This window comes from Berghia stephanieae, chromosome 2 (assembly GCF_034508935.2).
Source record: "Berghia stephanieae isolate SIO BIC M18660-M18661 chromosome 2, UCSD_Bste_1.3, whole genome shotgun sequence".
Classification (NCBI taxonomy): Eukaryota; Metazoa; Mollusca; class Gastropoda; order Nudibranchia; family Aeolidiidae; genus Berghia; species Berghia stephanieae.
The window spans coordinates 62,157,255-62,170,340 of record NC_088361.1 but is presented as its reverse complement, the minus strand read 5'-3'; the positions used below and the strand labels follow the sequence as shown (position 1 = coordinate 62,170,340).

Here is a 13,086-nt window from a genome sequence, read left to right as displayed (position 1 = left end):
AATGCTTACAAGAGAAGAAGAAGAAAAAATAAATAAAAATAACCCACATAATAGCAAGGCTATGGATCGATGAAGAATGCATAGATTCACGGCGGGCCAACGATCCATTAACAGGCTACCAAATTCTCCTTTACGAGACAGAAGGTCACATTGAAAGGGATTGGAAGTATTTACATACCATAAAATTGGAGGAAGTGCCTATTTCAAATTAAGAAACTAGGGAGCAGGAACCGGTATAAGATAAAGAACTGAACAAGTGTGTATGAAAGGTGCCAAAGCAAGAAAGAAAAACCATCCCAAAAATCAGTCTACCTCAGACCTTCTGATTATCGGTCAGACGTCCTACCATTACACCACAGAGGCTCCCGATAGTTGGGACAATTTTAATACCTACATTTTTCACAAGGGTACGCGTTTTACGCTGTAAACCCTCGCTGGTATCGGTAATCAGAAGGTCTGAGGTTCGATCCCCAGTCGAGGTAGACTGAATTTTTTGGGATGCTTTATATTTTTCTTTCTTGTTTAGTCTAGCACCTTTCATACGCACGTGTTCGGTTCTTTACCTATTTCAATGATGTCCACAATTCATCCACTTTATTTGATTAACAGGACTTTTTGGAGACAGAAATCAAACGTGAAAAAAAAACAAAAAAAAAAAAAAACTAAAAAACAAACACCAAAGGGGATTTTATTAATATTCACTAAATGTGCTAAAAGCATTATACACATCTTAGATGTACAATTAAAAAGGACGAGGGAAAAGTAATACAAAGGCGAATTGTACAAATAGGGAACAGATGTAAATTCAAAGAGCACACTATCAGTGTATTTAGTTTGATATTACCTAAATGTTTCGCCCAGACACCAGCACAAGATCCCACTAAAGGAATGCACTCAAATGTAAACAAATCATATGTTAAAATAAAAAAAAAGTAACAGTCATTACCGAGAGATTATTTACAGGGAAAAAAAACATCATCTCCGGCTAAGGTCAGGATAAAACTTAGTAATCTCATTCCAAGACAAAGACAGAAAGCAATTGGAAAACAGATACAGGGGGATAGAAGACACAAGTACCTCCTTGCCCTCTATGGGAGGTCGGGAACCCCATCCAGCAGGTCATGTAAGAAAAAATACCCTCGTCTCCAAATATTCAAAGTTTCAAAGCAGGAAATTTCAATTTAATTGAGCACCCAAAAGGACATTGACAGAAAGGGGAACAAGACAAAAACAACCCCCCCCCCAAAAAAAAAAAACAACAAAAAAACAAACAAAAAACAACAAACAAACAAACAAACAACCCCCCCCCCAAAAAAAAAAAACAACACAAAACAACAAAAAAACAACCAACTGAACAAATCTTTAATCTTTTAATATAATTATAACTTTATTTAAATGAAAATACACAATGATGAATCCATGAAATATGCAAAGGACTGTAGGAGCGTGTAAAATACGTTTAAGTGATATTGGTCATATAATTCATAAATTATGTCCAAGGAACAAGGCAGATACGTTGCCCGGTTAAAACATGGAATATAAGAAGATCCCAAAATCATTATTTAGGTATCATAGCTTTGTTGAGTCAGAGTCGACTATAAAATCCTCTTCTCTAACTCAGTACCTCAATAGCAAGGAAACCCTAAACAAACAACTGTAATATCATATAGAAATGTATAATACTACATTATAACCCAAGATGATTTATAAGCTTTAAAAAAGGGGGGAAAAACAACAACAAAACGAAAACAAAAACAAACAAACAAAAGAAAAAAAAAAGATTTAAAAAACGAGAGAGACAAAAAGAAAACAACATACATCTTGGTAAAACATACAATACGGGGCTTGTAGTTTCAATCCTTGACAAGGAACATAAGAAGAGTTTATCATTTATTAGTTCTTTAGAATGCGGCTATGTGGTCTTGTGGTATGACGCTCGCTTTCGGATCGGAAGGTCCTGGGTTCGAGCTTCGCGCTCGACGCATAGTTGAGTCCTTGGTAAAGGCTCTTTACTCACTTTCTCTCACCGATACTCAGATGTAAAACGAGTACCTGAATTTTGGGGAATTTTTTTTATTTTTTTTACGAGGCTTAGGACACTTTTAGATCATTTGAGTGCCAGTTATTAAAACAATACTAGATTTATAATTAAAAGCACACGAGAAAAAGATAGACAAATGGGACTGGCTCGAATAGGGAACAGAAGTAGATTACAAGAGCAAACAATCCATGCACTTGGTTTGAAGTCATCTAAAAGTCCAATCAATACACAAGAACAGTATCCAACTAGGGGAGAGATACACTCAAATATTTATATACAGACTACTATATTAAAAAAATTTAAAAAAAAGAAAAAAAAAAAGAAAAAAAAAAAGGCAAAGAAAAACAAAACAAACCAAAAAACTTTATCGGTACACAACAAAGCGGTGATTTACAAGAAACTATATCATTGCAAAAACTTATAATACATATTCGACGGTTTCTCTCTCAGCAAAGCCCAGGACAAAGTTATAAGAAAAATACAGAAAGAAACGTGGAAAAGGAAAACTGAAAAAAGGAGGATAGAAGAAACAGCAAAGATGAACTCCATGCCATAATGGGAGGTCAAAAGACCCCACCCAGAAAAAAAAGGAAGACAAAGGGAATTATTTAAATTGAAATCAGAAGATCCAAGAGTGATATATCCTTGTGGTTTGTCTGATACCACTTATAAGTCGCACACTGACATTGCAACCAGATCACGGTCCAGGACACATTCAAACGGCTACAAATATAAACAAGACAAAAAAAATTCTCACAAAAAAAATAATCCATTTGACTTTCCCAATGTAGAAATACACCAGTCCAGGGGCAGTTGACGTTCCCCAATCCTAAGGGGAATACATCTATATAGTCGCGTCTCTCCGATCCAAACACCCCCATCAGGTCAGAAAACAAACTTGACTTCACCCAGGATCAATCTAGGTCCCTTTGTGTGTGAAGCTAGTGCTCTACTACTGAGCTATCGGGACCCCATTTTGGACATGTACTTATGAGTTACTTGTTTCAAAACACAATGAAAATTGAACTCCACAAATAGTCAGAATTTGCTCTGAATTAATGATTGGGGAGCTGGGTCTAGTTATAAGATCTTGTGGACGCACGCCAATATATTAAGTAGTCTATAGTAAGATACAAAAGCAATTGTTGATATCGTTTTTTTGTTTTTTCTCAATAGGCCAATGAAAATGATATACCCTGGTCTACGTGATGGCTTGAAGACTCTTTTGTTTTCTGACCTCCATGTCCACCCAGCAGTGATTGGGTAGCTGGGTCTGCTAGATCTGGTGAAAAGCACTTTGCTGTAGATTAGCATTCTATCCAGAGGGTAGAAAGCAATTACGTTTGTCCATTTCACGCTAAGGAAACTGGGATAAACTCCAGCTCTGTGGTCCTTAAGGCTCTGAAAGACTCACATGTTTATTTATTTATTTATTTTTTTGTTTTTTGTTTTTTAAGGGTTTTACGGCGCTTGCAACACATTTAGGTTATATCAGCGCCAGTAAAAAGGAAGAAAATGGGATAGTAAAAAGTTCTAGAATTACAGTTAAAGCACCCAAGAGAAAGTAAGACAAAGGGGAACTGGGGACAAATAGAGCTCAGATGTAGATTCCAAGAGCATACCTACAATGTACTTAGTTTGAGATCACCTATAAGTCTCATCCGGACACAAGCACAAAATCCAACAAAGAGGAATACACTCAAATGCTTACATTATACATTCAAAATAAATATAATAATACATAACAGAGAGATGATTTACAAGGAAAAAAATGATCGTCTCCCAACACAATAACTATGCATTTGACTGTTTCGTTTCCCTCCCAGCCAGGACTCCGGCCAATCAAAACTTTGAACACCTGTCAAGTCACAAAAGTTCCATATTATAAAAATCTATAACAAATACAAATAATTTTTTTTTTAAATACCTCTCGTATTGTCTTTAGTGTTGGAAACCTACTCTTCCCACCCCTCCCCTCCCAAAAATATAAAACAAAATAACAACAGCAACAAATTAAAAGTTTATAATATACGGCTTTGCCAAAATGTTGTATTCATGATGCATCAACATAGACATTAATTTTACGTTATTTTGAAAAACCATGGCAGTGTTCATCTATTTCTATGGCTTCTACTTCTGAAATAAAAATAGTGACTTTCTGCCTCAAAACAGTATTTTATTGGAGTGACTTAGAGACTCAAAATCGAGTTTATAACAAAAAAATAAGAAACTTGAGTTCAGTTTATAAGTTTTAGTTTTATTGAGAGCAATGGATACGTTTTTCAGGAAACGACAAAAACTAGAATTTTGCATTTCTGAACATTTGGGGTTTAAATTAACTTTTTTGATATCTTTTTCACCTCGACATAATACTACAGTCTAATTTTAAATAAATGGCACGTCGTTTTCTTCTTTTTCTCAGTTATCCTCAATACACAGTTGCAAGAATTCGTCTGAACATCTGAATATATATTTATCTTAATTAAAAAAAATTTTTTCCATGAATTAAAAAAAATAGAAAAGGATTTCGCTTAGTAAAGCTATATTAAAGTTGATAACTTGTAACGATCGGGACTCATTGATGTTTTACAGTATCAAAATTATGAATTTTCCACTTATCCATATTGAAGGAATTTGTTAAATTGGAACATTCGGTTAATTGAAACATATTGTTTTCCTTGTTTTTAAGGGTTTTACAGTGCTTACAACACATTTAAGTCATATCAGCGCCAGTAAAAAGGATGAAAATTGGATAGTAAAAACAGACTAGATGTACAATTAAAAGGACTTGAGGAAAAAGTAATACAAAGGGGAATGGTACAAATAGGGAACAGATGCAGATATCAAGAACACACTATCAGTGTACTTAGTTTGATATTACCTAAATGTTTCACCCAGACACCAGCACAAGAAATTCACCAATTCATAATACAATGTTTCCACAAATACACGTGTTCAAGAACAATAACAACAACGACAAAAAGAAATACTAGACACATCAATCATCACATTCTGATGACGAGGATGGTGGAAAGGAGAAATGTAACAGCTACGGAAGAATTTTGTGGTATCACTATCCAATGAAATGCAATGAAATGAAACTTTCATGCATAGATACAATTTTTCAAAGTTATATAAACATCATTCATTTTTAATCTTACAATTTTGAGAACATGATCACTATTTCAAATGATTTAAAGCTAGAGATTTCATATATCACTCTTCTGTATTTGCATCATGGATTAGGTAATATGCAATAAATCCAAATTAAAATATGATGCAAACTAATAATTTGTATCTTTATAACAGTTAAAGCGTGAGGTTTTTATTCGGAAACCAGTAAGCCGTGAACTCAAAATCGCTTGTAGAACTAGAGTGTAAGCAAGAGATTTTTTTGAGACACGATGGATTCATCTCTTACTTTGTGGAGCGCAACTTGTTTACATTCTTGGTAGTGTAAAATTTTTAATTTTATGACAACGGTCATAGAGTAGTTTTTTATAGGTAGTAAAGAAGAATATTTTTTTGATATGGCTTCATTACGGGTCAAAATCTATATTCACTAAAACAGCTTGATTCGGAGGTTGACACATATTTTTACAACTTTTGATAGAGGGACAGCTGAGAAAAAACAGAAAAACATGCGCCATAAATAAAAAATCTGAATAGTTAGAGGCAGTGGGCCATTAAAAATCTGTAAAAGAACGTTTTGAATGGCTTCTCAAAATGTGGAAAATGTGAGGATTCAATATCAAGTGTGACCCACCGTCTTAAAACCTTATAATTTCCTGGTGGTTTAGATGCTAAAAATTAAACTTAAAATAAAATAATATAAGACTTGGATTCAGTTTCTATGTTTGATTCAAAATGAATTTAATTTCTCAAGGTAACAAAATATAAAAGTTTACATTTAATTCCCATCCATCCTGACATAATACAAATTTGAGCCGGTTGTCACGAAAAGTGTAAGAAAATTATAGATATTGTACTGAAAGTAATGTATCAGGGCAATATTCTGTCTTAAAAACTATCTGTCCTATTGCCATGAGAATGATTTACAAAATTACTCAAACTCAAACAGGGTTCCCACACCTATTCTTTAAAAAAAATCAAGGTTTTTTCAAGATTATTTTCATGACTTTCAAGGTCGTGCTTGACATACCTTAAATCCGTAAAGCTTACCGATAAAGTCCAAGGTATGGTCTGGGGGTTAAAATGAGTCCTCGTATTGCCTAATGCCTATCCAAATCCAAGTCATTGTCCATTGCCAACCACTCCACACATCTCATGTTTCAAAATTTTAAGTTTCACAGAAAAAGATATTCAACAACAATAAAACACTATGTACAAAAATAAATCCACCCAGAACTACCTCAATGTCAATCAGTCAAGGATTTGCATCTCTCCTCAATATCAAAAGTGATTTTTTTGGACGTCAAACTTGACCATTGCCTTGTTCAGCTTTTTCTCAGCATATTTGCCTAAGCAAGGAGAGTGCAGTCCATTAACTTTTCTGCTGCCTCAGATGCCTCTTCATACTCTTTTTTAAAAAAATGCAAGATTCGTTTCCAAGAGCTTTCTTCTTATTTTCAATTCCTGAACAACCCATATTCTTCCTTTCCAAGGCTTCCTTCACTTGTTCCTTTTCTTTCATCCTCTCTTCAATGTGATTAAAGTATTTTTTTTTCTACCTTGCTGGGCTGGCAACATCAGATCTTTGTCAACCTGAACTTTGCTGAGGAATCCAACAAAACTGATGTGATCTTTTTATCACTTATGACCCTCCTGGCATTTTTTTCTCTCAAAATAAAATTCACGGTTTTTTCAAGGTTTTGGACAAATCAAACATGTTTTTCTTAGTTTTCAAGGCCTTAAGTAAGAAACAAATTCTAAATTCCCGGTTTTCCATGTTGCATGGGAACCCTACTCAGAGGTTAACAGACAAAGATTACAAGAAAGTCCGAAAATTATCTCATGTACAGATCGACAATTCGAAAACATATCACATGGATGAAAATTACATAATATGTATGCTCTAAAGATTTTTTGAATTGCCATAAGAGTTTGCAAAATAATCTCCTTCATTTAATGATTGTTGTTCTGTAATCAGTAGTTCTATATATGCCGTCTACTTCATATGACATGCACTGGTATTGGTCAGCAGTATTGTGCTCATTTGGACCAATAATACATTTTTATTGCCCTGGTTGACAGAACTGGGAGACAGAAGAGTTATTGGGTTTGTTAACCTGTCTGAAATAAATCATTTACCAAAAAAAAAAAAATGAAAAAGATTTGTAATCACTTTGGAGGTGAAAAATTGCCCATTTCAGGATATAAGGACTCCAATGGCGGGAAATTAAGATTAGAAAATTTGAGACCAGGGTCTGCAAGAGGTGTGAGAACATCGTCACTTCTACACAATCGTTCTTCTATTTTTTTCTTCTCAGCATGAGTGGTTGACAATTCTTGAAGTAAACTCAAAACACATTGGCTTAGTCTTTCATTCATTTGTAACACATTGTCAAATGCATTGTTAGATGTCGACTGGATATTACTCACAAGCTTCCATCCATTCTGACTCTTTTCACTCCCCAACCCATCAGATGAGTCGCTTTCACACAGATTGACAGATTTGTAAGATTTGTCACTGATTCCTGATGCTTCGTTGACTTGATCTTTGTCATCTATTTTATTTGAAAACCCTTTCATTAATTCTTCATTTTCTCTTAATATTTCATATACAGTCTCTTCATCTATTTTCATTTGATGATCAGAACAAACACTTTGGACATTGTCTGTCTGGGTTGACTGGCTAATCGTCGATGTGGTCTTGTGAGTGTTATCCATGAGGTCTAATAGTTGGGTTTTTGTACGGAGTCTCTCCATTTGAGAGATATATGACTGATGTTGTAGAGCCATGGAATCCAACACAGACTGAACTTTGCAAGACTTCATTGCAAGAAGTATACATTCTGAAAAGAACAGATAAATATAGAAAATTATTCATCATAGTAATGACAGCTACATATTTTAAGAGCTTTTAAGAAATTAACCAACAACAAATGACCTGCAGATCACCATATTATGGTCACAAAACAGGAAAAAATGTAATTTTATTGCCAGCTACAATCATCATATTGATTCTGTTTGTTCTTGTATTTGTGTAGCCTCTGAAATCAGTAAAAATAATGGAATATATAAGAATACATTATCACTTTGTAAAGATTAATCAATGATATTTTTATGAATACAAATGTAAAATGTAGTTTCAATTACAGTGCAGCCTTCTTATAACAATATCCGTTGTAGCAACATCCTCTTTATAGCAACATGGAGTCCAGCTCTTGATTTTTTCTCTATATATCATTAGTAGTAAAAAAGTTACAGTTTTGCAACATCGATATAGCAGTCACCAACTTCAAATGGATATCTGGTCCTGTATTCATAGCTAATGGAAACGCGTGATTGGCCAACCAATGATATCCAGCCCCCTCTGGGCCAATTTTCTTGGGCATTTTCTATAGGTGAGGAAAAGCATGAGAAAAACCTAGCTTACCTTGTGCTTTGCCCTGCGCAAGTGTTCACTTACCAGTCAATCTCTATGGCGCAAGCAAAACTGCACCACAATGTTCAACCAGACAGTAAAAACTCCACACCAACTGAACATGCCTTATTTATAAGACACTTCACTATCATTATCTCTGATCGCTGATAATGCGCACAAATCATGATGTCCATTCCTACTTTTACCAATTTGAGAGATAAGCAGCAACTACAATATTTTTGGCATGCAAGTGAGCACCACATTGGTTGATCGGCCAGTGAACGCATGTGCAACTTGAAAATGTAGAGACTGCATGCTGATGTTTATGAAGCTGTGCAGAAGTCGTTAAAACATAGTCGAGTGATTAGCACATTGCTGTCGTGGTCTATTGTTGTAGACCTGGGGAAGCTAATTGTAGTCAAGCTAGAAGCAAGAGTTTTCCTGCAAGCAATATATGGCTCTGCCATTTCAAGCAGCGACATGGCACTATTTTCAAGGTATCCTACTTCCGCTGAAAGCGCAACTGTAGATGGCTAGAAAAGACAACCATAGTCAATTTATCACCCCCCCCCCCTTCTGCCATTTTTTCATTGTTACCCTATAATGACATTTGTTCCCGGTCCAGACGATGTCGCTATAGAGAGGTTGCACTTTATTTTGCATCACATTCAAATCCAAATTTGTTGAAACTATGCAACCTTACCTGCAGCTTTCGAATGACAACTTATGGCTTCTTCGTATCTTTTACTCTTTGTTAACATTTCTGCCCTCCTACTGAATGTATGGGCCTGATGAAAACAAATGAGAACAAATCAAGTTTATTCCAAAAAAAAAAAAAGAAAAAGAAAAAAAATATGTATAATAATAATAAATAAATCTAAAAAATAAAATAATAACTGAAAAGCGTTTTATGTTAGCAGTTTCCTTCTTTAGTGTCTTCTTCCTCGTTGATCAAGTTCCCAAGCTTCCTGACATTTTTCCAATCATCTTTGGTCCGTTCAACTACTCTTATTTCTGTTTTTGTTTGGCTGACTTTGAGGTTCCATAGACTTAGCATTTGAGATATGACAAGTAGAAGATAGTTACGTGCATCTTGTTATGAGTCATATATGAGGTCCACATCATCTGCGTAAATAAGTTCACGGGTAATTCGCAAAAGGAACAGGAGGAAAGTTATAAGATAGGCTCTGCAAAGATCAAACCTTAAATACAGATTTTTAAATCATGAGATATATTTAGAAAAACAATCAAGTTGTGTGAAAATACTGTTGCTGATATTACAACTGATCAGAATATATTTTAAATAAGTTCCTAGTAAATTGTTATCACTAACATTTTAAGAGTTTCTTAGGTGGACTGAATGTTGGTAAATAGGTTCTACCTATGGACAGTAGAGCATTTGAATACAGGTTCCATCTTTCAAGTTAAACTAATCTGTTTTGATAATCTTGGCAACAAAAGTTAAAGTCAACAATTTACCAGCACATATGTTGATGATCCCTCTAAAAATTATACGACAAAAATCTTTGTGGCTTAGTAGTGTTTAGTTACAGTTTGGTTTGAACAAAATTATAAATAATGATAAGAAAGAGATTATTGATATACCTTAATATGTATTTTATGAGTTATCTGCTGAAACAAGGACAGATAAGAAACTATTTCATAATAGTTAATTATTGAAGCATACCCTTCTTTTCTTGTGACAATAAGATCCCTATCACATTTGTCCCAGAGTGAAATGCTTTTGCCACAGGGTCACATGGCTAATTAAGGAAAATCATACTATAAAGTGGAAATTACTATTCCTACAACAAATATGTTACAATGCCTTTTTGAAATGTCCAGAAAGGTTCATATTATAAATCCAGATCTAAATTGAAAAATAATGCTTACCCGATTTAAAGGAGACTCCATTGGGGCTTGAACAAGAGGACGAAGATCTTCGCTGCTTTCCATACTTTTCTGAAGAAGACCCAAGGAAATATGAACTTGATTATGAGAGAGTGAAAGAATTAAAGTGAAAAGTAAGGACTGGATTACAAAGCATTGGTTTTATAAACTATGTGATAATTTAAATCTAAATCTAACAATGCACATGAAACCTAGTCTGACCATAAACAAATGTAATCGAGTCGAGTCATAATTGTTCCATGGGTTTTAACATTAATCATAATCTGGTATCATATCTGCATAATAATGTTTTGACTGTAAAATAGGTTAAAAAAACATTAAAATTAATTGCTCAATTTAAATGTGTGGTCAATTTATGAAAAAGAGTTGTTATTCAGTAAAATCTAATCGCTCATCAATCGTGAGAGCAAAGTCTTTCTAATTGTTTATTTTGTTATATTTGAAAAAAATAAACTCGGAGAAGTAAAGCTGGACTTATATCAGATTTGCCCCAAGGGGAACACCTCTCAAGTAATAATAATAATAATAATAATAATAATAATAATAATAATAATAATAATAATAATAATAATAATAATAATAATAATAAAAATAAGAAGAAGAAGAAGAAGAAGAAGAAGAAGAAGAAGAAGAAGAAGAAGAAGAAGAAGAAGAAGAAAAAAACATTTATACTGCAAATCTACCCCGAAATGGACAGAGGGGTTCTGAGCACATTATAGTTTTGTCATACCATCCAACTATATGATTTAAAAAAAGGCTTATACCACAAAAAATACTGGTTACCTATGCATATTTCACATTATAATGTTATTTAACAATTTGTTTGCAGAGCAAATGTCCCTTTGACATAAACAAGTACATTACCAAAGGTGATTTATCACTTGGAGGTCACATTATAATAATCAGAGACGCCAACTTAAGATTTGGCTCACAGGATTTTCAGAGACCACTTGGAGGAATTTCATTTCCGAAAGAGGAATTTCCACATAAGAAAAGGGAATCGGGATGGCATTTGGCATTGTGTTTATGTATAGTATAGTTCTAAATAGAAAATCAATTAGAACTTTACAATATGTAAATTAAACACAATACCAAATACCATCCCAAAGTCCCTTTATTTCAAATGAAGAAAGCTCCAAAACATCATGGTGGTGGTTGTAGTAGTAGTGCGTAGAGGTAATGATGATGATACATGGGTGGTAGTAGTAGTAGTAGTAGTATTGGTATTGTTGATGATTATGTGGTGGTGGTGGTTGTTGAAGTAGTGGCAGTGATGATGAGTGGTAGTTGTAGTTGTAGTGATGTTGAGGATGTGGTACTGGTGGCTGTGGTAGTTGTTGTAGTAGTGGGATGATGAGGGAGTAGGGGTAGTAATGATGATGAGGTGGTGGTGGTAGGGTTTGGTGATGTGGTGGTGGTAGTGGTTGAAGTGATGATGATGTGGTTGAGGTGGTGGTGGTTGTAGTAATATTGGTAGTGATGATGATGATGCAATGGTGGTGGTAGTTGTAGTAAGTAATTCGCAGAGATGCCAACTTAAAATTCCAAGGCCGAAAGAAGAATTTCCATATGTAAGTTGTTTTCGAATTATAGGATATTTTAACAAAATGTCAAATACCATCACAAAACAATGTAATGTGGTGGTGGCGGTTGTACAGTGGTGGTGGTAGTGATCATGATGTGGTGGTGGTTGTAGTGATGGTTGCAATTGTGGTGTTAGTGATGACGAAGATGTGGTGATGGTGGTTGTAGTAGTAGTGGTAGATATGATGATGTGGTGGTTGTTCTAGTAGTGGTAGTGATTATGATGTGGTAGTGGTTGATGTAGTAGTAGTGGTACTGATGATGATGTGGTAGTGACAGTGATTGTAGTAGCAGTGGCAGTGGTTATCTTTTACTTTTACTTTTAGTTTTAACATGACTTAGCAGGAATTACTTACTTCGCTTTATTAGTCGTATGATTTCTTATTAGTTTAAAAATGATTTAAGGTAAACAGATATTCCTTTTTAAATTGTTACATTGATATATCTCAGGAAATAAAAGTCGACAATGACAATGACGACCCTTTGAGATCTTTTTGTTTTGGAAAAGATCAGCTGAAGAAAAGAGAATGACAAGACACAAATGTAAATATGCCAGATAACTTTAGAAAATCAACTACTTTTATCCAGTTTGAAACAATTTGTATGTTTCTGATATCTGTTCAGATGATTTTTTAGTCAATCAAAATCACAGTTACTTATCAAGAATAAAATTGTGAGAACTTTTAAGTTTCCATTTGCTGGATGATATATTATGATTGAGGCTCGCTATTGCCATCCTTTTCATTTCCATTAATTTCTCTGACAGAGCGAAAATCACCAGTCGCCAGATTGTGCTCTCTCTCTCTCTCTCTCTCTCTCTCTCTCTCTCTCTCTCTCTCTCTCTCTCTCTCTCTCTCTCTCTCTCTCTCTCTCTCTCTCTCTCTCTCTCTCCCTCTCTCTCAGTGTTGCCAGGTACCTTTGCAAAAATCTCGCTATCTTTATGTCAGAAATCCGCCAACCTTAGCCTACTTCACTGAGATAGTTGCCTAAAATCGGCCATTTG

General features: G+C 34.6%; 1 protein-coding gene across 2 annotated transcripts; it reads right to left on the bottom strand.

The window, feature by feature from the left end:
- Positions 1 to 4,054: 4,054 nt before the first annotated feature.
- On the bottom strand, positions 4,055 to 12,874 carry LOC144965290 (uncharacterized). Of its 2 annotated transcripts, XM_078900483.1 has the most exons (5): positions 11,599 to 12,384; positions 11,364 to 11,448; positions 10,482 to 10,550; positions 9,292 to 9,376; positions 4,055 to 8,016 (listed from the first exon to the last, which is right to left on the bottom strand). In XM_078900483.1, the coding sequence occupies exons 3-5, from the start codon at positions 10,542 to 10,544 to the stop codon at positions 7,343 to 7,345; spliced, it is 822 nt and encodes a 273-aa protein (XP_078756609.1). In that variant the 5' UTR covers positions 10,545 to 10,550; positions 11,364 to 11,448; positions 11,599 to 12,384; the 3' UTR covers positions 4,055 to 7,342. The 2 variants fall into 2 exon arrangements, with proteins under 2 accessions (XP_078756609.1, XP_078756608.1); XM_078900482.1 differs by lacking the exons at positions 11,364 to 11,448; positions 11,599 to 12,384 and adding an exon at positions 12,440 to 12,874.
- Positions 12,875 to 13,086: the final 212 nt, after the last annotated feature.

What these genes read in the sequence shown, in the direction of transcription:
- LOC144965290 (XM_078900482.1), bottom strand. Translation starts at nt 10,544, where the DNA reads ATGGAAAGCAGCGAAGATCTTCGTCCTCTTGTTCAAGCCCCAATGGAG. An exon ending in TGGAGTCTCCTTTAAATCGG is followed by an intron (nt 9,377 to 10,481) that starts GTAAGCATTATT and finishes TGTTTTCATCAG; the next exon opens with GCCCATACATTCAGTAGGAG. An exon ending in TTGTCATTCGAAAGCTGCAG is followed by an intron (nt 8,017 to 9,291) that starts GTAAGGTTGCAT and finishes TGTTCTTTTCAG; the next exon opens with AATGTATACTTCTTGCAATG.